The following is a 25,584-nucleotide window of genomic DNA, read 5'->3' on the forward strand; positions in this document are numbered from 1 at the left end:
CTGGTACCAAATAGTTCAAAAGGAAACCAGTTTAGACGGAAGTCAGATTTAACTTCCTCCACAGAGCCTCTTTTTCACGACGAATCATGGTTGTCGCCCAGGTGCTTATTCTCTGCTAATAAAATCCCTTTTTCAACATGTTATTTCAAATAAAATAGTATTAAATCGCTTACAAATAATTCCATATAAGAGAAGTAGCCTTTCAATTTAAAGTTCAACGTTACAAAATTAGGAAACTATTGTAAAATAAAAGTATTTTCGTCCAGTTTTAAACACGTGGTTTGCCTCAAAATTATGTTTGTAAATAAATAAAAAGGATATGGAACTAGTATTTTATAGAAAAGTAGTTTGTTTGTGGGATATTAACACTTACCCTCTAGGAAAATGGACGGAAAGTTCTCATTGGAGAGGATTTGAAGTATCCCAATGGACTCGCCGCATTGCCAACTCGTCCCTCATCAACTCGTCCTTATTTTAAAAAATAACTCTCACCTACTCGTCCTTATTTTGAAAATTAACTCTCACCTCTTAAAAGAAAGTGGTCCTCTCGTCCGATTGATCTATTCAAAGAAGTTAAGGTTCATGTGGAGCTTTTGGATAAAATGGCAGCATTTCCACCTCAAAATTGACACTTTTGAGTAGACAAACCAGTGTTTGATACCTGGAAAAGTTTTAAGGCATGGCATGCCCTAGATAAAAAAAATTTCAATGCATTTCATGTTTTAGAAAATGTATTTTAAGAGAAATCTCAGGTTGACTAGAGTTAAAAGATCAGTGCTAATGCCCATGTGCGCAACCTTTGCGAAATGAAGTCAAAACTCTTCCATTGAGTTGACTATCAACATGGAAGATATTTGTTTCATAAGGGAATTGAAAAAAAAAAATTTCTACTGAACATGAGAATAAAAAAAAATACATTATGTTTCAGAAAGAAAAAGTCCTGATCCTGTATGCTATTGGAAAAAATAGTTTGTTTCTGAAAAAATTTGTGAAAAAAAAATAAAAAATTCATTCTGAGAAAAAAAAGACATGCCCCCTTCCAACAAAAGATGATTGGTTGGTTCCCTTAAAGCTTTCTGATAAACGATCAAGGTGTATTAATGGGTTATCAAGCAATGGCAGACAGTCAGATGGAGAAAATTACTGTATCCCCTTCAGTGTGATGCATTGATGTATCAAACACTCGTGTTCATGTACACCCAGAAATCCTACACAACATGCACAAGTGACATTAATATGGTAAAATGAATGTATTTTTGTAATAAAAAAAATGTGCAACTCTCAGCATGCCGAAATTAAATTTCTGTTCTATTTATAAACATCACCAACAGTTAATATACACATGAACAATGTTTGTTGATGCCAAAATACAAGAAAAAATAAATTCCCCTTCTCAGCCCCTTTCTTGGCTGTATTTTGTCAAATGTCAGTTATTTTGTATCATACTTTTCTTTGCTGGAGCTGCTTGACGCCATTTTGAAACTCTGCTAAACCTGCCCCAACCCAGTGTTGATGTCCAGTTAACTTGGGTAGGTAAAAAAGGTTAAACCAAGGAGGGGGGGGGGGAGGGGGGGTCAATCAACTGTTTGACAGACAACTAACCCGAGTTGGACGAATCGAAGTAGGCCTAGATTTAATGTACTGAATGAATGATATAATTTATCATATGCACTTTACTACGATTGATTTGTGTCTCATCAGTAATGTATTGTATCATACCAAATCAGTGGCAGATTCAGGGGTGTAGAGAGTGTATGACCCCCCTCTTTTTGATTATAAATAGATATAACTTTTTGGCTTAAAATTGTCAAATTTATCTTTACATTGTCCATTCTGAAATCATCTTTTTTTTTAATATTTTGTGGTATATTTTGCTTCCATAAGATATATTCTATTAAATCGGTACAAATCTATCATGCCACAACCACAAATCTGACTGTTCTTAATCAATATTTACATGTGCACCTATAATTATCCAAATATAATCCCTATTTGCTTAAGATGTAGCTCTTTAGCATACATCAATTTCATTCCAAACTACACCTGTCCTCTTTAAGTTCAACAATGGTTACCTTCACCTTTCTTTCATAAATGTAGAAACCTGGTTTGCAGTCTATTGAACAGCTCATTTATAGTTTTAAATGAAATGATCAGGACTTTTCATTCATGATTTTGTTCAATTTTCACATTAATCATTGTATTTTTCAGTTAAGATTTGTTGAAATAGGCCGTGTGGCCTATATTGCCTATGGACCAGACCAAGGAAAACTATGTGCTATAGTTGATGTTATTGATCAGAACAGGGTGAGATTATTGTCAATCAATCAGTTTCAAACATGTTGTACATGTACATCTTTGAAAGATATGGAGTATATATATTAGTGAGACAACAACCCAATAACCCAATATACCGGAAAGACATCAAGAGATCAACAGAGTAAATAATGTCAAGCTCTTCTTGGTGTCTGGTGCAAAGAACCCATTCTGATTAAAATATGTAAAATCAGTTTGCAGAATTCCCTAATTTTTATCCAAAAAAATTTGCCGTCGTATATTGGTATCACTTTGTCGTCGTCAGCATGGTCCGAAGACAGTTGGTTTCCGGACAATTACTTAAGTATAATTAAATAGAAATCTATGAAATTTATACACAAGGTTTATAACTACAAAAGGACTGTTGGGATTGATATTGGGGGTTATGGTCCTAACAGTTTAGGAATAAGGGACCAAAAATGGGCCCAGATAAGCATTTTTCTAGTTTCCAGAAATAACTTGTGGAACGGTGTATGGATCTCTCTGAAATTATACCACAAGTTTCCATACTAGAAAGGGATGGTTAGGATTTGCTTTGGGGGTTAGGGCTCAAACCGTGTAGGAATCAGGGGCAAAAAAGGGGGGAAAACAAGGGTTTCCTGGATAATGGACAATTACTTAAGACAATTTAAAAGCAGTGTAAGGGAGGTAATCCCAAACACGTTTTGATTACCTCCCTTACACTACTTTTAAATTATGTATAAAGAAATGTTGTATTGTCTTGAAATGATTAACTGTCAATTTATTTTTAGAAGTTACTAGTAAGGAATATTGATTTTAGCCATGATTATGTATGTCATTTTCTATTTTTAGACTTTTTTTGATCTATTTAAATGGGTAATTATTGTTGCAAACTCCAATGAAATTTGAATTGAGATTATGACCATATCTTGAGGGAAAGAATTTTTTTTTGAGGGGGGGGGGTTTAAAAGAAATTGTGGGGGGTCAATTTTTTCTCATTTCAGATTTCAGAAATTAAAAAGAAAAATTCTAAAAATATTTTTTTTGCAAAATAAAAAAGGGGGAGGGGGGTGTCAATACGCAACAGCAAAGTGTATTGCACAAAAGCAAAAAATTGAATATAAATTCAAATCATATAACCAATTGTTAGTTCTTTGACTACAGTTATTCTGTGTCAGAAACCTATTATGTGTCAAATATTAATTACAATCCAAATTAAGACCTGTATCAAGCGCGAATATTGTGTCCATTTTTGCCCCAACTGTTCAGGGTTGGACCTCTGCGGTCATATCCAGCTGCGCTTGCATTGGCAAAGCAATTTATTAAGTTCAAAGTGAAGTTTTTATTTTATCAATGTTTATATAGAAACCAGTTTACCATTGTTAACATTTTAGAGTGGAGTAAATTGAATCTCATAAGAAAAGCATAACCTGTATATGAAGCTTGAAAACCAAAATAATACCATACATTTTTGAATTATGATTACAGGCCTTGATTGATGGACCATGCACTGGTGTGTCCAGGAAACAGATGAATTTCAAAAACTTGCATTTGACTGGTATCAAAATAACAATGCCAAGATCCCTTCGTACTGGTCTCCTGAAGAAAAAATGGGAAAATGACAAAGTCCAAGAACAGTGGGGGAAAACCACATGGGCCAGGAAAATAGCAGACAGACAACTGGTATACTTGTAGTTTAGTTTTTGGGGTAAAGATTGCATAAAAAGTAATCAAAACCCTTATGGTACTGACTTGATATATTTATCTTCTAAAGTTGTATTTCTACCTTTGATATACCCAACAAAATAGAGCGGTAAAGTGATATTCTTTAGATCCTATCCAGTCAATGTCATGCAATTTGTTAATGAGATGTTATAAGTTACAATATGATGTGTATTTGAATTACCATAATTGTCAAGAAAACTTATTTTGATTAAAATTACCATAATCGGGCTTGTATAGTTCGCACTGGTACATAGTCCACACCCCCTTCTCCCCACAAATTTCAGGCAAAAAAAATGTTTGTAAATGTTATAAAAGGTCTAATGAAACTCCGGTAATTTCAAATCGTGTGTGGTTGTTTGCGGTATTTTCTTGGAAAAACCTGTTTTCCATCATCAAACAGAAGCTGAAATTGCTTGTAAATGATTCTAGAACACTTCACAATTGTTAAAATAAGTCTAAATCACGAAAAAAACAATTTAAAACCTTTTCTATGTTTAAACCGGAAGTTTGAAAAGCACGTGTAAAAGAAGAAAAAAACATGGTGAGAGTCGAAATCCGTACATAATAGATATCACTATAATACATATTTAAAAGTAAAACGGTTCCATCCTTATGTAAAACATTGTTTAATATATCTATTACATTAACCCTTTCACCGATAGCTGTCCAGACAGAAGCTACTCTGAGACGATGGCTTCCCTGGCTACTATTACTCAAGTGGGAGATCTTCATAATAAATGTCAATAAAAACTTGTCTGTAGTTATTTGTGTCTTTATATTATTCACTAACACCATGTCCACAGTTTTGTTCATGTTTTGATAATTTTTTCTTCATAAAATGTTCTAATTTTCGGCATTATCTAGGTAAAATTCTGCTCTTTGACCAAAAATCGTAATTTTTTAACCCAAAACAGCAAAATTTTGAAAAATTTAATGAGGCTGTACAAATTCCTTACACTGAACGATGTCCATTCCAAGTGTTTTGTACATAAAACGACATTTTATGTCTAAAAAGTATACTAGTTTGGCTTCAATTCTTCCATATTCTTTCAAAAAAAAATGTTCCCTCATTTCAAATTTTCGTAAATTCCGTAAATTTCCTCTGATTTTGACACGGTTTTCAACAAACGGAAGCACTATGTTTACACTTTCATCTGGGTATTCAACAAAGAAAGATAACTCGTGTTTGCACTGTTTTGAGCGGGAAATATAAAAGAGGTATTCCGATCCTGGTAAAACGGGACTCATCGTCAGCTGTCTGAAGCGTGAATCCCGGTAAACCGGGACTCATCAGCGAAAGGGTTAATGTTTGAAGGGTCTTAAGCTAATACAAAACATATTTGTCAGTATGAAACACCAAAACGGAACGAATAATACCCGATTACGTTTTGTGATTTACACATCGTAAGCTGGTTTACGGTTGTCTTTTTTACTTTTTTTGTACTGTTTCATTCAAGCAGATACCAGTTTATTTTAGACAATGCATTAAATAAACGAGAAATTTGTAATGAAGCGTTTAATATTTAAATTTATCAGTATTAATATGATATTGAATAAAAATAACTTATTAATATGGATTAGGTAAAATTATTAGTTTGAAAAATGATAAGAGCGCCCTCTACAATATCAATAACAAACATGGCGGAACGTAAACAAACCACCTCGCGAAATTGAATTTTTTTCTCTTATTTCTTGCTTATTGTACTCTATAGTCCGCACCCCTGTCTGGCAGGTTCAATTTTGAGAATAAAACCGCAGACTATACAAGCCTTTCAACGGTACATAAGTAATGCATTGCTTATGAATCTGTTATAAAATGAGGTTTAATTACAAATATACAATCATGAACAAAGGAAGATAAATTTAACTCTAATTTACCTAGCTAAATGTAATTCAATGTTTTATTTTTAGATTAGCAACATTGCAAAATAAAACAATCTTGACCCTTCAGTGCTCACAACCATTTTGATTGAAAATAATTTCTAATATTTTGGCAGAATACCATGCTGGAATAAACAACTTTCTGTTTGAATATTTCTTTGATTGTAAACAGAATGTACTTCAGTTTTGTAAATTTTATTTGTTTATATCATTCTTCCATTCTCAGTAGATTTGTATAAATATTTCCTTTATTTCAATGATTGAACGAGTCTTGAGATGACTAGATCAATGAAGAGCCTTACTTTCTTGATAGGAATTGCCGTCATACTGGCAGTGCTGAAAACAACATGTCAGAGATTTAGTCATTAATCAGACCTCGATTCAGTCATTCCTAAATCTGTTAGATATTTGCTAAAGACCAGTAAAAAATGCTTAAAACCAATAAAAAGTTCTGTTTTTTTCGGTGCTAAGTGTCCATCAAAAAGTTATACCAACTAAACTTTTGCCAAAAAATATTTCACCCAAATGGTTTTTTCAGTGTCTCAAATAAGAAAGACATTTGAAACTATGGTGAATTAATAAGTTACTTGGTTCCATATAATCACCAGGATAGACTTTATAAACTATGGTGTATTAATAAGTTACTTGGTTCCATATAATCACCAGGATAGACATACAGTTGTTTTGGGCTCAGAAACTTTGAATGTTACGAATGATATCAGTAAAATTGCAGCAATTTAACATTTCCATAGATATAAATTTCAAAGAATAGAAGCAAATTATACATCAGTTTTGTAAATCTTCATTCAGTATTAAATTTTTTTATTTTTATTTCAATGGTTTGAATATTGAGATGATTGGATCAATGAAGAGCCTTACTTTCTTGATAGGAATTGCCGTCATATTGGCAGTGCTGAAAACAACATGTCAGAGATTTATTCATTTCTAAATCTGTTAAATGTTTGCTAAAGACCAGTAAAAAATCTTCGATCCAATATAAAGTTATGCTTTTTAGTACTAAGTGTCTAATAAAAAGTCATAATTAATCAAAATCTTAACAAACTTTTGCAAAAAAATTATTTCACCCAAATGGTCTTGTCAATGTCTAAAATCAGAAAGACTTTTGAAACTATGGTGTATTAATAAGTGACTTGAATTTGGTTCCATACAATTACCACAATAGACACACAAAGTTTTTTTGGCTCAGAAACTGAATGTTTTGAAGGATATTGGTAAAATTTGGCAATTTAACATTTCCATTGATATAAATAATAAATTTCAAAGAAAATCAACAAATTATACATCAGTTTTGTAATTCTTCTTTCAGTAATAACTTTCTTCTTATTCTCTGATAACTTATTTCAATGATTGCTTGAGTCTTGAGATGACTAGATCAATGAAGAGCCTTACTTTCTTGATAGGAATTGCCGTCATACTGGCAGTGCTGAAAACAACATGTCAGAGATTTAGTCATCAATCAGATTCATTTATTCCTAAATCTGTTAGATGTTTGCTGAGACCAGTAAAAAATGCTTAATAAAACCAATAAAAAGATTTATTTTTTGCTGCTAAGTGTCCAACAAAAAGTCAAAATTATTCAAAAATCATACCAACTAAACTTCTGCAAAAATACTATCTCATCTAAATAATCTTTTCAATGTCTAAAGTATAAAAGACTTTATAAACTATGGTGGATTCATAAGATGCTTGAATTTTGTTCCATATAATCAACAGGATAGACAAAGTTGTGTTGGGTTCAGAAACTGAATGCTTCAAAGGAAATTAGTAATATTTGGCGATTTAACATTTCCATTGACACACATTTTAAGAATATAAACAAATTATACATCAGTTTTGTAAATCTTCTTTCAGTAATAACTTTTTTCTTATTCTCTTGTATTTTATTTCAATGATTGGATGAGTCTTGAGATGACTAGATCAATGAAGAGCCTTACCTTCTTGATAGGAATTGCCGTCATACTGGCAGTGCTGAAAACAACATGTCAGAGATTTAGTCATCAATCAGATTCATTTATTCCTAAATCTGTTAGATGTTTGCTGAGACCAGTAAAAAATGCTTAATAAAACCAATAAAAAGATTTATTTTTTGCTGCTAAGTGTCCAACAAAAAGTCAAAATTATTCAAAAATCATACCAACTAAACTTCTGCAAAAATACTATCTCATCTAAATAATCTTTTCAATGTCTAAAGTATAAAAGACTTTATAAACTATGGTGGATTCATAAGTTGCTTGAATTTTGTTCCATATAATCAACAGGATAGACAAAGTTGTGTTGGGTTCAGAAACTGAATGCTTCAAAGGAAATTAGTAATATTTGGCGATTAAACATTTCCATTGACACACGTTTTAAGAATATAAACAAATTATACATCAGTTTTGTAAATCTTCTTTCAGTAATAACTTTTTTCTTATTCTCTTGTATTTTATTTCAATGATTGGATGAGTCTTGAGATGACTAGATCAATGAAGAGCCTTACTTTCTTGATAGGAATTGCCGTCATACTGGCAGTGCTGAAAACAACATGTCAGAGATTTAGTCATCAATCAGATTCATTTATTCCTAAATCTGTTAGATGTTTGCTGAGACCAGTAAAAAATGCTTAATAAAACCAATAAAAAGATTTATTTTTTTGCTGCTAAGTGTCCAACAAAAAGTCAAAATTATTCAAAAATCATACCAACTAAACTTCTGCAAAAATACTATCTCATCTAAATAATCTTTTCAATGTCTGAAGTATAAAAGACTTTATAAACTATGGTGGATTCATAAGTTGCTTGAATTTTGTTCCATATAATCAACAGGATAGACAAAGTTGTGTTGGGTTCAGAAACTGAATGCTTCAAAGGAAATTAGTAATATTTGGTGATTAAACATTTCCATTGACACACGTTTTAAGAATATAAACAAATTATACATCAGTTTTGTAAATCTTCTTTCAGTAATAACATTTTTCTTATTCTCTTGTATTTTATTTCAATGATTGGATGAGTCTTGAGATGACTAGATCAATGAAGAGCCTTACTTTCTTGATAGGAATTGCCGTCATACTGGCAGTGCTGAAAACAACATGTCAGAGATTTAGTCATTAATCCGACCTCAATTCAGTCATTCCTTGATTATTTGTAAAAGCCCAGTAAAAATTGTGCTGAAATCTTTTCTATTCCAAGTATCTCCTAAAAAGTTATTGTTATAATTATCATTCAGAACCTAACCTCCAAAAAAATGATTTTGTCCTCATGTCCTGCAGTCAGTAAGACCTTTGTAACTGACAAGGATTACTGAGAAACTTGGAAAATCTTCTGTATAAATGCTATTCAAATACCTTTTAATCTATGTTAGCCAAATGAAATCTGACCATTGCCATGGAGATTAAACATGTTATTGAAAAAAATGTTGATTAGGTGGAGTTTTAACTTAATCTTAATTTGTTTCGCTTGGTCTGAATTGATTGTCACCACTGATATACTGCGTAGCCATACACGGATTTTATTGGTGATTTAAATTAAGTTTGGTAAATACACATGCTTTTATTAAGAAAAAGAATATTTGAAGTTGTTAAATGTGAATTTATATATAATTTTACATCAGAACAAGACTGGATCAACGAAGAGCCTTACTTTCTTGATAGGAATTGCCGTCATACTGGCAGTGCTGAAAACAACATGTCAGAGATTAAGTCTTGTTTCATCTGATCAGTAAAACCAAATTTAAACATTACTGTCTTAGGATTCACCCCTTTACACCCTGGCAGTGGTCAATAACACTTATGATGCTGTGTAGTGGTGTAAGTGTATTACAAATGTAATTCAAACTGCTATACACCCTTATTAACATTTACGATTTGCAACCACAGAATCATTTTAGTTTATGTCACTATTACAAGTAGCAGAAAGCATGAAATTGCCATAATACAAGTATATACAATCCTGATATAAAATGGATGTGGTATGATTGTCAATGAGACATCTATCCACTATAGAGTCCAAATGTTGTGGATGTAAGCAAATCCACTTTGCTTGGTCTGTATGAGTGAAACTTGTTTTGTTCGTAACAAAATACGTACATATAGCCAAGATGTTGATAGACATATTGAATACCCTTTTATTAACTTAAATTTTTATGCCCCACCTAAGATAGTAGAGGGGCATTATGTTTTTCGGTCTGCGTTCGTTCGTCTGTCCGTCTGTCCGGCTTTAGGTTAAAGTTTTTGGTCAAGGTAGTTTTTGATGAAGTTGAAGTCCAAACAACTTGAAACTTAGTACACATGTTCCCTATGATATGATCTTTCGAATTTTAATGCCAAATTAGAGTTTAAACCCAAATTTCACGGTCCACTGAACATAGAAAATGATAGTGGGGCATCCATGTACTAGGACACATTCTTGTTTTGCCATCATTTTCCATTCAACACGTGAGATGAGAATAATTTCTTCTTCAATTTTGTGTGAGCCTGTTCAGAAACGTGTGCTTACAATGTATTATTTAAGTGATAGCCTTGTACTGGATTACCAAATCATTGTACATTAGTGAAGAGCCTCTTGTGCTTTAGAAGTACCTATCAGACTTACATGGCATTCCCTGTATTTTATGGTAAATAAAACTCTTTATCAGGAATTCGGGCACAATACATTTGTAGTTGTCTCTTCAAGGTGAAACTGGAGTTTTAATCTTAACATTTTGTTTTCTGAATTGCTACAATAAGTGACCAGATAATGGTCAAAATGTAAAAAAATGGCTATATTTTTCATTTAAACATACCAAATTATCAGATAGTATAACATGACTAGATCAATGAAGAGCCTTACTTTCTTGATAGGAATTGCCGTCATACTGGCAGTGCTGAAAACAACATGTCAGAGATTTAGTCATGTTATACATTTTGTGACTAGAAACTAAAGCATTTTGACAGATTAATTTCTATTTCATCAAGCTCATGTATATTGAAGTTCTCGCACGAGATTAAATCATTCATTTAAACATGAATTTCAAGAAAAAGGAGCTTTAACTGGACTATTTCACATTTGCCTTATGTGAATTATTATTTTATAAACTTTAATGGTGCACAGGCACTTAAGATATAAAAGTAAAATGGAAAAAATATTTTCAAAATTAGCTCATTTTTGTTTAAATTTATTAGTTTTGATATTGTTAATGTATTTTGATATGATGTTTATTTGCTAGTGGCAATGTGTGTTCAACTCGGATCTTAATTGACTAGGATTGCCAGTTTTCCAGCTAAAGGTCATGGTTCTCCCAAGGTACTCTGCATGCCATGATATAGCATAGAGTGCTGAAATTGGCATTAGACAGCAACAATCAATCAGTCAATGTTTTTCAAAATCACAGAATAAAAACAGATTTGATAATAAGAATTTGTATAATTTCAGAGGAGTAAGCTATCAGATTTTGACAGATTCAAACTGATGAAGGCCAAACAAGCAGTAAGTTATTATGGATTCTGCTGCAATATTTAGAATAGCTCTTATTTAAATAAATCACAAAAATACAACATGAAAGAAAACTGGTGAACATGTACAGTCTTACTTGTATAAAACTTTACAACTTTCTAAGTTGGAAGGATAATTTTTTATTAATCTCAATTGGTTTGATTGACTGTAACTTCGGAAATTATTGTGAGGCTTCTATAAATGTGAATAATGCAACTGGGGGAGTATAGTAATAATAAGAATTGACATTCTCATATCTTACACATATATTTCAATGCAGATTTTCCTGAAATCCTTGCATTTTTGTCAATTCTTCAAAATGAGAAATAATTTCTGAATTTACAGTATTTTATTTGGGTTGAAAAGCATTGACCCAAGCCCATTTTGTAGCTCTTCATACTAAAAACATGTGCACGATCAACGCTTTTACAACCCTATAAAATTTCAAAAGGAAGCATTCAATTCTTATTGAAATTACAAGGTATAGCAAATTTTTTGTTTGTTTTCCTATGTATTTTTGTGACGTCATGAGAAGCACATACTGTCATGCATGTTGAATTTTATTGAGAAATACAATTTCATATTGATATGTCTCGTGATTGCTATATATTATTATATAGATACAACAAACAACAAGACATGTTTGTATGGACTAGAATAATTGTTATATTAGAAAGGAAAGTATATGATGACAGATGTGTCTATTCTTAATACAAAATTACAACATGCACATGAAACAACAAAAGAAAATGAACAGCTCTTTTATTTATTCGAATAACCTTGAAATTTCTTTTTGATGATAAATATTAGGTATAAAGCTGCATTTAAATGAAGACAATTGAATATATATATGTATAACTCGAAAACAACAAACTGTCAAAATATGTAAGCAGCCGTTTTGTTGGCGAAATCATTTTGTTCATGCTGATGTCATGTCTCCACACAATGAATTCACAGGCTGAGAAAAAAATTGGGAGTTTATTAATGAATTATAAGAAACAGATTTATGCTTTAAAGTGAAGAAATATTTATATGGATTGATTTATGTTTGCTTAACATCCAGTGGCAAATATTTCATGCATGTTCAGAATGATATTTATATGGAGAATTTTTAAGTTGTGCTTCAAAATGTTAATTCTGTATGCTGTTACTACAAAAAATGCTAACAAACAAAAACATCAAGGAATAAGTAAAAAAAGTATTCTAAAAAAATGTATTCTTTCTTTCTTTACAGAGAAACAGATTAATAAATGTTGAGTATGGTAAATTGCGACTACAGGCCAAGAAAGCTCCAGCTAAACCCAAGAGGATTAGGAAGAGACCAAGCAAAAAATAAACACTCAATATTAAAGGGTTTAGAAATAAATTTCTTTTTTGTCTAATAAATCCTCAATTGTGAAATCAAGTTTTACTTAGAAAGGGATCATGTGGAAAGTCAGCTAGTGTGGGACTTTATTCAAGAAGCATGTGTAAAAATTTTGAAATCATAAATCAAAACTAAAGATTGGGATAGGAAAGGAATATTGGACAAATGTATGAGACAAAAGCCCTGAATCTATTCTAGGTGATTTAATAGCCAAGGTATTATGTCTTGTAGTCTACCGAAACTTAGTTATATTGAGTTGTACTGTGTAGGCAATTTTTTCAGATCAGCCAGTTTGACAATGCTTTGAACTTTTTTATACCCACTGATCATTCAATTTTTCATTGCATTATTTCAGCTCTTGTATTTAGGAATGATTTGATATTTGGTATGGTACTTAATAATATTGAGTTGTTCTGTTTACTGGGCAGTCCCTTCATGTTTGATGATACTTTGTAAAATTTGTATTACACTCGCTTGTTCAAAATACTATTAAAGGATTTTTTACCCCAGAATTAGAATACCATGGCTGTATTTGGCAAAAACCTTTCAGAATTAAGGTCCTAAATGTTTTTCAAGTTCCTACACTGGTATCTATGATGAGTTTATTTAGCATGGAATTTATCATCAATTTCTCATAACAAGTGAAGGTGTACTTTGCCCAATACGTGCAACCTCTTGTTGATGCGTTGGGGGAAAATTCATTAAAATTACCACTTTATGCGGACTGTTATTCATATCTGACTAATAGCCAATTATACATTACATGTATAACAGTTAAATCAGCTATAAAGGTTGCCTCTTACAAGCAAAAACCTGTCTTGTCAGGTCGCTATAGTAATACCTATAAATTTGTAACCTCAATTTAAAGGTCGCCTCTCCTATAAGGTCAGTTTACTCTGGTCCTGATTGTGACATTTATATACAAGTTTCGCTTTTCAATGTAACGTTCATATCTTATTGCAAATGTGTAGGTTCTATATGGCCCCTATTTGTAGATACAATTTCAAATTGGGATTTATTGACCAATATCACAACGAATCCTAGCTAATACGACTTCATAGGAAATATGTCTTTTTGTTGAAAATTTACGTACTTTCGTTACAAATTATTCTCATTATGTCTGCAAAAATTCAATGAAAACCGGCGAATTTCCATTGATTTTTATACGACCGCAAAAATTGAAAATTTTTTGGTCGTATATTGGTATGACGTTGGCGTCGTTGTCGTCTCTGGCGTCGTCCGAAGACACATTGGTTTTCGCACTCTAACTTAAGTTTAAGTGAATGGATCTCCATGAAATTTTACCATAAGGTTCAATACACGAAAGGAAGGTTGGGATTGATTTTGGGGGTTATGGTACCAACAGTTAAGGAATTAGGGGCCAAAAATAAGCATTTTTGTAACTTCCAGACAATAACTTGTGTGTAAGTGTATGGATCTCTCTGACATTGTACCACAAGGTTCCATATCACAAAGGGAAGGCTGTAATTGATTTTGGGGGTAATTGCCTCAAAATTTTAAGAATTAGGGGCCAAAAAAGGGGCAAAAAACAAGCATTTTTCTAGTTTCATGACAATAACTTGTGTGTAAGTGTTTGGATATTTCTGAAATTGTACTACAAGGTTCCATATCACAAAGGGAAAGCTGGAATTGAGTTTGTGGGTAATTGCCCGAAACGTTTAGGAATAGGGGGCCAAAAATAAGCATTTTTCTAGTTTCCAGACAATAACTTGTGTTCAAGTGTATGGATCTCTCTGAAATTGTACTGCAAGGTACCATACCACAAAGGGATGGCTGGGATTGAGTTTGGGGGTGATGAATCATAAGGGGGTTCAAAAAATTTTGGGGGGGGGGATTTTTTTTTTTTCTTTTTTTTTTCTTTTTTTCCTTTTTTTTTTTCTTTTAAAATTTTCCATTTTAAGTTGGTTATTTCTGATTAATATTTAAAAGCAAATAATAATGATATGGTAGGAGATACACACCAAACAGGATGTGTAAATTATTATATAATAAGTATTGTGCAATAGCAAGAAATTTTCAATTGCACAGTATTGCACAATTGCAAGAAATCTTCAATTGCACAGTATTGCGCAATAGCAAGAAATCCTCAATTGCACAGTATTGCGCAATAGCAAGAAATATCCAATAGCACAATATTGCGCAATAGGAAGAAATTGTCAATTGTACAGTATTGCACAATAGCAAGAAATATTCAATTGCACAGTATTGTGCAAAAGAAGATACTTCGTATAAATTGCTTATTTCTTGATCAATTTCAATTGGGTTTTATTCTTGAATTCTTGGGGTTCTTTAATATGCTGAATCTAACCAAGTATTAAGTTTTTGGATTTTGGGCCCCGTTTTTAAATTGGTCCACATTGAGGTCCAAAGGGTCCAAAATTTAACTTTGTTTGATTTCATCAAAAATTGAATTATTGGGGTTCTTTGATATGCCGAATCTAACCGTGTATTTAGATTCTTAATTTTTGGTTCCGTTTTCAAATTGGTCTACATTAAGGTCAAAAGGGTCCAAAATTAAACTTAGTTTGATTTTAACAAAAATTGAATTTTTGGGTTCTTTGATATGCTGAATCTAAACATGTATTTAGATTTTTGATTATGGGACCAGTTTTCAAGTTGGTCCAAGTTGGGGTCCAAAATTAAACTTTGTTTGATTTCAACAAAAATTGAATATATGGGGTTCTTTGATATGCTGAATCTAAACATGTATTTAGATTTTAGATTTTTGGCCCAGTTTTCAAGTTGGTCCAAATTGGGGTCCAAAATTAAACTTTGTTTGATTTCAACAAAAATTGAATATATGGGGTTCTTTGATATGCTGAATCTTACCATGTATTTAGATTTTTTATTTTGTGGGCCCGCTATCAAATTGGTTCATATTGAGGTCAAAAGGGTCCAAAATTAAACTTTGTTTGATTTCATCAAAAATTGAATTATTGGGGTTCTTTGATATGCCAAATCTAACCGTGTTTTTAGATTTTTAATTTTGGGTCCCGTTTTTTAAATTGGTCTACATTAAGGTCCAAAGGGTCCAAAATTAAACTTAGTTTGATTTTAACAAAAATTGAATTCTTGGGGTACTTTGATATGCTGAATCTAAACATGTGTTTAGATTTTTGATTATGGGACCAGTTTTCAAGTTTGTCCAAGTTGGGGTCCAAAAGTAAACTTTGTTTGATTTCAACAAAAATTGAATATATGGGGTTCTTTGATATGCTGAATCTAACCATGTATTAAGATTTTGGGCATTGGACCATAATAGGTAAATTAAAAAAATTGAAGTTCTTAGACCACATTCTTTCTGTGTCAGAAACCTATGCTGTGTCAAATATTTAATCACAATCCAAATTCAGAGCTGTATCAAGCTTGAATGTTGTGTCCATACTTGCCCCAACTGTTCAGGGTTCGACCTCTGCGGTCGTATCAAGCTGCGCCCAGCGAAGCATTTTATTTTTATAGGAAAACATAAAGCGGATGCATCTTCAACACAAAAAATCTTTTAAAATTATGTTTGTTGTAACATTATACATATCTGCCTTTAATATTTAGTTTGTCAAAGCCAGACCTCTTAATGTTTCCAAGGCCTAAATTTGGTTGAAATCTGATCAATTTTGTCAAATTTCACAAAAATCTCTACTTTTGATTTATTTGCATGATAAATGTAAACGCTTTTAGGTTAAGCTATACAAAAATAGTTTTATTTCATCAGTTTGAAACATGGGACTATATTTTAATGGCCAAATATAGCCCTTACCAAACTTGCTCCTTTCTGTATGAATTTTGTTACTGTACAAAAATGTACTAAAAACAGGCTGCAACTCTCTCAGGCAATGTTCAACATCAAACGTTTTGTCACTAGCACATCTGAGGATTTTTCTGGAAATTCCAGTGTGTAATTAATTATTTTCAAACTTAATCTGATTTAAATACAGATTCTGTGTCCAAGCTTTGCTTACAAGGTTCTGACAACACTTCCTTCTATCTTCTGTTTTCAAGATCTTGCGAAATCCTCTGGTTTTGTAGTAATAATGCACACCTTCAAAAATTTGAAGGCTGAAATTTCACTGGCTGATATAATAATTACCCAAACAGAAAGTAAAACGGGAGTGTTGTCTGATCCTTTTAAGCGAAGCTTGTACATCAGATATGTATTTTAATCAGATTGGTTCAAACTGAAAACTAAAAAATTCAGTTAATTATACAAGATTTATTTCATTTTGATCAAGTTCATTGAGAAGATGACCCTTTTGACTTGAAAAGTAAGAAAAAAAAATGTAAGGTTATTAGCCTCGCCTGTTACAATTACAAATGGATGCTGATCCTGATAAGGCGATGGCTTTGGCTCTGCACAAATCCTTGTACTGTGGAAGGTAGAACTTGATATTTCATATCTTGTGTTCTGGTCCATATACATAATGTTATGAAATTTCTGTTTGCGGAATATACCCGTAACTGTAACCTCAATTTCATGGTTCATTGACATTTAAAAATAAAATGAATTTCAGTTATTCTGTATAAGACAACAATGTGTACATGCCTGTTGGACAGCGTTCACCTGACATTGACCTCTTTTTATAGATTTGTGGTCAAGGTCAAGTAATCATGGTTAGGTCTGTTTCTCGGAAACTTGAGTAATAAGTCCGTAGGTTTTGATGTATTGAATGATTGTGAGGCTTCCGTGATTCATCTGACCTTAATCATTTTCATAAGTTCATTGGGTCTGTCACTCGGATACTGTTAGCAATAAGTCAATTCCATTTGTAAAAAAATGAGTGCAAGGTTTATATGTCCGTCTGACTATTCATCCGACCTTGACCTCATTTTCTTGATTCATTGGTAATGTTAAGTTTTATGTGAAACATTTGCCACTGGACTTAAAGCAAACCACAGCAATCAATCAATTGTATGATACATGTAAGAAAACGTTGATCTTCAAGACTTCCAACATAATACAACCCTACAAATAAAGGTGAACGTAAATTATTAAACCAAAGTCAAATAAGAGCTTTATAAGATCTACACTGAAAACAATAAACAACAACAACGATGTACGAAAAAATATATTTTTTCTATTTTAGAGCCAAAAGAAATCACTATTAGAAATACTTTTCAAATAAAAAATAATATAAAAGATAAAATTGTAATGCCGACCAAACTTGATTACATTATGTCCTGTATTATTAGATTTATTCAAACAAACAAATCTTAAAAGACGTAAAGAAAATAGGTTTTTTTGTTTATAGTACATACAGCATATAGTATTCACTTTCTCATAAAGTACAAATTAAGTAAAACATCAAGACTAGGGTAAACAACACTGCAAAATTCTCTTGCGTCCGAATCGCACCTCTGGACCCCCATCCACAGGAACATCCAAAGCCCAAAACCTGATAGCTAGAGGCTTAAATACCGAATCGTACCTCTGGACTCCCTGCCACAGGAACTCCCAAAGCCAAAAACCTGATAGCTAGAGGCTTAAATACCGAGTCGTACAACCAAAAGGAACATAATAGTACAAAAGATTTTTGATTTTTGGTGTTTTAACGCCACTTTTAAGCACCGCTTTTGGGCTATTTCGTGGCGGCCAGTTTTTATTGGTGGAGGAAGCCGCAGTGCCCAGAGAAAACCACCGACCTTCGATAGGAAAACTGACAATCCTAGTCAATTAAGATTGGAGTCAAGTGCACCCGCACGAGCGGGGTTCGAACTCACAACCTCAGTGTTGACTGGCTAGTGATTACAGTAGTAACTACTTAGACCACTCGGCCACCGAGGCCCCTAGTACAAAAGACAAATACAGGGAAAACTGTAAAGTAAATATAAAGATGCACAACTTCAGCACCTAGAAACAAAACATTGTATTATTTGTGAAGTTGACACTGGGTATTTATCTCTTAGGTCTTGGTGCTTTCCGATGAACTTTTTAAGAAAGATGATGAGACAGTCTTTGACAAAACCCTGGCTCATCAATCTTTGATCAGACACTAATGAAGTTTTACAAAGTCTTAAGAAGCAGCTGTAAGCTCTTTGGTGAATATCGTACGAGTTGAGCAATGTATACTCCATACACGGGTGAAGTTGGTAGATTGCTGTTAATTAAGGCGAGGAAAATTTATAATTTCAAAATTGAAGTCGTCTCCTTTGTCATTGATTTTGGTACTGAGATACCAGTAGTATATAGCATACTTTTTATTTCCAAAACAAATGTGTATCTTTAACTATCTGTGTGGATAAAAAAAAAAGGCGAAAGATATCAAGACGACATTCAAAACTCATAATAAGTCGGAAGAAAAAATACTGACAAGGCCATGACAATAAACGAAAAACGTCGAAAATAAATCCATAAAAGACCACATATAAAAAAAACATTGAGCAACATAACCCCACTCAAACAGTCAAAACCGGAAGGTTGAGCATGCAGTTCATTCACCACACGAAACACTCCAATCACAAATTTCGGCGACAAACCTCATTCGTTTATGTCACAATCGAGGAAGAGAGGGCGGAATTATTGTAATTTGACAATTAGTACATAATCATATATTCCATTACGGTCAACAAACTCGTGATTGCGTTCGTAAAACTTTCTATAAGATGACTACAACTACCAACTCCGTAAACAAAAGGAATACTTCTGGATTTGAGAATTCTTAGGATTCTATTGTTCCCTACTTCTACCGTCTAGGTTTATATTTATTTGAAGCTGGCTTCATACAGAAGCTTCTTAGGAAGAATTATAATAAACAAGCATCATCCTTAACTTCACATTTCGCGATACAGATGATGTCCTCTCGCTAAATAATTCAAAGTTTGGAGACGATGTTGAACGCATTTATCCCATCGAACTTGAATACAGCAGATACAGTAAAGTCTGCCTTATATATTGACTTACACTTCTTGTGTTTTGTTTACTGTTGTTTGTCTTTTGGTCTTTTCCCGTGTTTTTTTTTTGCCATGGCGTTGTCAGTTTATTTTTGACTTATGAGTATGAATATTCCTTTGGTATATTTTGCCTCTCTTCTACATCTAGATATTGACAACAAGGGTCGGTCGAAAACAAAACTCCCGATTGTGAATTTTCCATTTCTATGTAGCAACATTTTATGCAGCGCCTGCATATGGAGTATATATCTCCCAGTTGATACGATATTCAAGGGCTTGAATTTCCGATCATGTTTTCTTTGATAGAGGTTAGCTACTTACAAGGAAGCTATTAATCCAATTAAGAGTTCAAAGTGGTGTAGTTAAAGTCATCCCTTCAAAAAATTTACGTACGTCATCATGAGTTGGTTGACCGTTATGGAATATTTGTTTCACAGTTGACGACGAATATGTTCCAATTGTCGTAATCACAATTCTGTCCTCTTTTTATACGACCGCAAAAATTAAAAAAATTTTGGTCGTATATTAGTATGAAGTTGGCGTCGTCTCCATGAAATTTTACCATAAGGTTCAATACCACGAAAGGAAGGTTGGGATTGATTTTGGGGGTTATGGTACCAACAGTTAAGGAATTAGGGGCCAAAAATAATCATTTTTGTAACTTCCAGACAATAACTTGTGTGTAAGTGTATTGATCTCTCTGACATTGTACCACAAGGTTCCATATCACAAAGGGAAGGCTGTAATTGATTTTGGGGGTAATTGCCTCAAAATTTTAGGAATTGGGGGCCAGAAAGGGGCAAAAACAAGCATTTTTCTAGTTTCATGACAATAACTTGTGTGCAAGTGTTTGGATATTTCTGAAATTGTACTACAAGGTTCCATACCACAAAGGGAAAGCTGGAATTGAGTTTGGGGGTAATTGCCCGAAACGTTTAGGAATTGGGGGCCAAAAAGGGGCCAAAAATAAGCATTTTTCTAGTTTCCAGACAATAACTTGTGTTCAAGTGTATGGATCTCTCTGAAATTGTACTGCAAGGTACCATACCACAAAGGGAAGGCTGGGATTGAGTTTGGGGGTGATGAATCATAAGGGGGTTCAAAAAATTTGGGGGGGGGGGGTTTCTTTTTTTTTTCTTTTTTTCCTTTTTTTTTTCTTTTAAATTTTTCCATTTTAAGTTGGTTATTTCTGATTTATATTTAAAAGCAAATAATAATGATATGGTAGGAGATACACACCAAACAGGATGTGTAAAGTATTATATAATAAGTATTGTGCAATAGCAAGAAATTTTCAATTGCACAGTATTGCACAATAGCAAGAAATCTTCAATTGCACAGTATTGCGCAACAGCAAGAAATCCTCATTTGCACAGTATTGCGCAATAGCAAGAAATATCCAATAGCACAATATTGCACAATAGCAAGAAATTGTCAATTGTACAGTATTGCGCAATAGCAAGAAATATTCAATTGCACAGTATTGTGCAAAAGAAGATACTTCGTATAAATTGCTTATTTCTTGATCAATTTCAATGGGGTTTTATTCTTGAATTCTTGGGGTTCTTTAATATGCTGAATCTAAGTTTTTGGATTTTGGGCCCCGTTTTTAAATTGGTCCACATTGAGGTCCAAAGGGTCCAAAATTTAACTTTGTTTGATTTCATCAAAAATTGAATTATTGGGGTTCTTTGATATGCCGAATCTAACCGTGTATTTAGATTCTTTATTTTTTGTTCCATTTTCAAATTGGTCTACATTAAGGTCCAAAGGGTCCAAAATTAAACTTAGTTTGATTTTAACAAAAATTGAATTTTCAGGGTTCTTTGATATGCTGAATCTAAACATGTATTTAGATTTTTGATTATGGGCCCAGTTTTCAAGTTGTTCCAAATCGGGGTCCAAAATTAAACTTTGTTTGATTTCAACAAAAATTGATTATATGGGGTTCTTTGATATGCTGAATCTGACCATGTATTTAGATTTTTGATTTTTGGGCCCCGTTATCAACTTTGTCCACATTGAGGTCAAAAGGGTCCAAAATTAAACTTTGTTTGATTTCATCAAAAATTGAATTCTTGGGGTTCTTTGATATGCTGAATCTAACCATGTATTTAGATTTTGGATATTGGACCATAATAGGTGAATGTCCAATTTAAAATTTTTAAGTTCTTAGACCACATTCATTCTGTGTCAGAAACCTATGCTGTGTCAAATATTTAATCACAATCCAAATTCAGAGCTGTATCAAGCTTGAATGTTGTGTCCATACTTGCCCCAACTGTTCAGGGTTCGACCTCTGCGGTCGTATCAAGCTGCGCCCTGCGGAGCATTTTATTCTCGAATGTTACCTACCTAATAAGACATATTACTGGGTTTTACCTTACATGAGCAAAGCGAAGGGTGCCACATGTGGAGTAGGATCTGCTTACTCTTCCGGTGCACCTGAGCTCACCCCAGTGATTGATAGGTTCGTGTTGCTCAGTTTGTAATTTTCTATTTTGTGTTTTGTAGACTTGCATGTCTTTTTGGTCGTTTTTATATCCCTTCGATATCTTCAGCCCCTCTTAATCAGCTAAGTCTTCTTCATATATGCACTTCCATTTAGAAATTGACAATGAGGGTCGATTGAGAACAAATTTTTACGACAAAAAGATGATTTCAGGTTCCCAATTGTGAACTTTCCAATTCTATGTAACAACATTCCAGCAGCGCTTGCATATATGGAGTATATATCTATCTCCAAGTCGATACGATATCCCACAGCTTGAATTTCCTATCATGATTTCCTTGCTTACAAGGAAGCTATTAAACAAAGGGTTCTAAGTGATGAAGTTGAAGTTATCCCTTCGAAAAATATTACGGACATCATCACGCGTTGGTTGACCGTTATCAAATATCTGTGTCACAAATGACGACGGGTATATTCCAATTGATGTAACTACAATCCCGCCCTCTTTTCCTCAAATACGACATTATCGCAAAAGGCTTATTTTTGTTTTATATAATAAGATTTGGATTTTGAAATATCATCACTGAAAAAACATGTATTGTCGAAATGCGCATCTGGTGCAGTAAGTTGGTACCGATAATGTTATTACTACCACTTGGTCGATTAGTCTATAAGTTCGAGGGGGAAACCAGCCAAGTATAGACAATACCTCGGTTATTAAAATTTGCTGTAACACAATTTTTGAAATTATTTGAAATTAAGGAAAATCATTTCCTCATTCAAAGGTCCTTACCTGATTGTAGCTTTACTTTTTGTCTTTTGTCCTGTTTGGTTTATGAGATCTTCATTTTTTTAAAGGCAGTGCTTTAATGCCTTTCTAGTTGCCGGGTTAATCCTTCCTTCCGCGATATCCAACTTATCTACGTGGGGGGTCATTAGACTCCAAGTAGATCCGGAAAAGTTGAATTCTCTCCTCTTCTTATTGCGATATAAAATGTTTTTTGTTTCATTTCATTAACATTGGGAAATAGAGAAACGATCATTGTGTTTTGTTAGTTTTAAAAACTTTTGATATATTAGTATTTTGCATTATAAGCAGTCAAACTAGAATTATTTGAATTCCGTGTGGAAAGAGCTCGGGTTAATTTCGAGTGTTATCTGCAATCTAGATGTTTATAAATCATTTCAGTCGTTGATATAATAATTAAAGGTCGACTGAACATGAATTATATAATACAATTTAAAGCGCATTTCTGTTTATGCACGTGAACCCGTCTAACGTTATTTTCGCAGTTATATAAAGTAGCAAATTATCGTTCCTGAATAGGTGGCGCCGTGGTAGCGGATCCTGTTCCTCTTCTTCCGGTTTCTGCACTGTGCAACTATTTCAGTTACATTTTTAATTAACGATGCCAAGTACTTGTTGTTGTGTACCTGGATGTCATTTAAGAGGAGGACATGCATTTCCAAATGACTTAAAAAGAAGGAAAAGTTGGATCAACGCCATGGCCCATACGCAGATTGGACGAGAACACGATGATATCGTGGAGTCCATCTCAATCAGCTGTTGTTTGCAAGGCACGTTTTACTGAAAAAGACTACGTGCAGGAAACTATTCATGGTAAAACTCTATTTTCTTTGTGAAATATATAGTTATATATGTAATCGCCATGCGAATAAACCAAAGTCTGTTTACAACCGCAATTATCGTTTTAGAATAAAAGGGGGTGGGTAATTCAAGACGTCATAATTTTTTGGATTACGATTCAATGTGATCTGTTTGAGATTTTTTGGTGATTGCTACAATTATAATGATTTCTTACAAGAGGTATATCATACTGAGAATTATTTTAGCAGTAATTATGCTAATGTAGTAATGACAGGAATGCATAAGCTATGCCTCATAGACTTTCTTGAAAAATATCAATGACAATGTTAACAGGAACAAAACAATGACATGCTCTCATCTATATTATAGTTATTTAGGTACAAACAATTCAGTTTGTTGCATAAGTCTCTCATTGTTTGTCCTTTGGATTTACATAACATACATTGAATCAGGCAAACATAGTTTTATCCAGATTGTAATGAATAAATCTAGTTAATATTTCGCCAGGTAGTACAAAGTATACATTGCTAATGGAAGTTCATTTAATTATTAAAAAACTAATGTTTTATAACCTTTTTCAGGGCGCAAACCCACCATACAGAGACTTAAGTCTACTGCAATTCCCAGCCTATTTTCCTGGACCAAGCAAGAGACTGAATCGTCCGCAAATAGAAAAATCAGGGCAGTTTCCTGTGAAAACAAAAGAACTAAACTTGATGAATATTGTAGTAGAAATCTAGAGGAAAGTTTTGATTGTAAAGTTGGTTTTCCTGAAGAAGTCATTCATACTGCAGAAAGGATTTATGACTGTCCACCACCAACTGCCGAGCTAATGTTGAGCTTCACAGATGGAATTACGCAAACACCATCAATGCCTATGTTTTTAACAGAGAATTTTGAAATGAAGACACGTGACACAGCCATGCATTTTTATACCGGTTTAGAGTTGTATACTAAATTTTTATTTGTTTTGACCACACTTGGTCCAGCAGCACATTGTTTGAGATGCATATATTTTCAAATTGATAGGGTGTCAGTTGAAAATCAGTTTTTTTATGACTTTGATGAAATTGAGGCATCATACAACCAACTTTGAACTGTCTAAATTCTAGATTGAATCTAGTGTTAAGAATATTGTGTATACATGGATTGTTTTTATGTCTAAACAGTGGTGTGAGGCTAACACTTGGCCATCTAGTGGTTTAGTCAGGTATTTTTCACCATCCAACTTCAAATTAAAGTTTCCTACGACTTGGATTATTATTGACAGCACAGAATATCCCGTGATAAAACCTAAAGCTCCTAGAGCTCAGGCAACCTTTTCATCAAATAAAATCAGAAACACTGAAAATTCTTGAATGTTCGACACCTGGTGGTTTAGTCAACTATGTCTCTATTTCACATAGAGAGAATTATTGGACTTGGCAAAACATACAAAATCTAATAAATCCTATGAATGGAACTGAAACAAAACTTTCATCTGAAATAACATTTAGTTGTTTTATGTTGTGTAATTTTAGAACTTGTATTGTGCCAAAGGATGCATAAATAAAAGTGACGCAATGAATTTTGTTCTGATATATATATATTTACAATTACATGCACATGTAAATTGTAATGCATATAAAAATGAGAAGATGTGGTATGATATTCAGTGAGTTTATCAAACTAAAGTGCATAAGAAATGGGTTTAAGCAGTTACAGGTGTTACTGTCACCGTACAATCACCATCAATGAGAAAAACTCGTACCCTGTAAAAAATTTCAGAGATCTTACAACTAAGTTTTGTTGTCTCACCTTGACTTTGGTGAATTTTTTATATCTGTTGATGTAAATATAAAAAAGAAGATGTGGTATGATTGCCAATGAGACAACTCTCCACACATGCACAAGAGACCAAATG

At 33.1% G+C, this 25,584-nt stretch overlaps 2 protein-coding genes across 3 annotated transcripts; both read left to right on the plus strand.

Annotated features, from left to right (window-relative positions):
• Positions 1-2: 2 nt before the first annotated feature.
• On the plus strand, positions 3-12,752 carry LOC127702542 (60S ribosomal protein L14-like). Of its 2 annotated transcripts, XM_052206789.1 has the most exons (5): positions 3-101; positions 2,209-2,304; positions 3,763-3,957; positions 11,292-11,345; positions 12,586-12,752. In XM_052206789.1, the coding sequence occupies exons 1-5, from the start codon at positions 87-89 to the stop codon at positions 12,685-12,687; spliced, it is 462 nt and encodes a 153-aa protein (XP_052062749.1). In that variant the 5' UTR covers positions 3-86; the 3' UTR covers positions 12,688-12,752. The 2 variants fall into 2 exon arrangements, with proteins under 2 accessions (XP_052062749.1, XP_052062748.1); XM_052206788.1 differs by lacking the exon at positions 3-101 and having other exon boundaries at positions 2,152-2,304.
• A 10,495-nt stretch (positions 12,753-23,247) lies between these two features.
• Positions 23,248-25,248, plus strand: LOC127702538 (uncharacterized). The gene is made up of 2 exons (XM_052206782.1): positions 23,248-23,693; positions 24,263-25,248. The coding sequence occupies exons 1-2, from the start codon at positions 23,609-23,611 to the stop codon at positions 24,775-24,777; spliced, it is 600 nt and encodes a 199-aa protein (XP_052062742.1). The 5' UTR covers positions 23,248-23,608; the 3' UTR covers positions 24,778-25,248.
• Positions 25,249-25,584: the final 336 nt, after the last annotated feature.

The sequence above is a fragment of the Mytilus californianus genome, unplaced genomic scaffold (genome assembly GCF_021869535.1).
Source record: "Mytilus californianus isolate M0D057914Y unplaced genomic scaffold, xbMytCali1.0.p SCAF_5, whole genome shotgun sequence".
Taxonomy (NCBI): domain Eukaryota; kingdom Metazoa; phylum Mollusca; class Bivalvia; order Mytilida; family Mytilidae; genus Mytilus; species Mytilus californianus.

Excerpts from the sequence above, each read along its gene's own strand:
- LOC127702542 (XM_052206788.1), top strand. The coding sequence starts at position 2,167 with ATGATTTTGTTCAATTTTCACATTAATCATTGTATTTTTCAGTTAAGA. Across the intron at positions 3,958-11,291 it reads AAATAGCAGACAGACAACTG|AGGAGTAAGCTATCAGATTT; the intron begins GTATACTTGTAG and ends GTATAATTTCAG. Across the intron at positions 11,346-12,585 it reads TGATGAAGGCCAAACAAGCA|AGAAACAGATTAATAAATGT; the intron begins GTAAGTTATTAT and ends CTTTCTTTACAG.
- LOC127702538 (XM_052206782.1), top strand. The coding sequence starts at position 23,609 with ATGATATCGTGGAGTCCATCTCAATCAGCTGTTGTTTGCAAGGCACGT. Across the intron at positions 23,694-24,262 it reads CGTGCAGGAAACTATTCATG|GGCGCAAACCCACCATACAG; the intron begins GTAAAACTCTAT and ends AACCTTTTTCAG.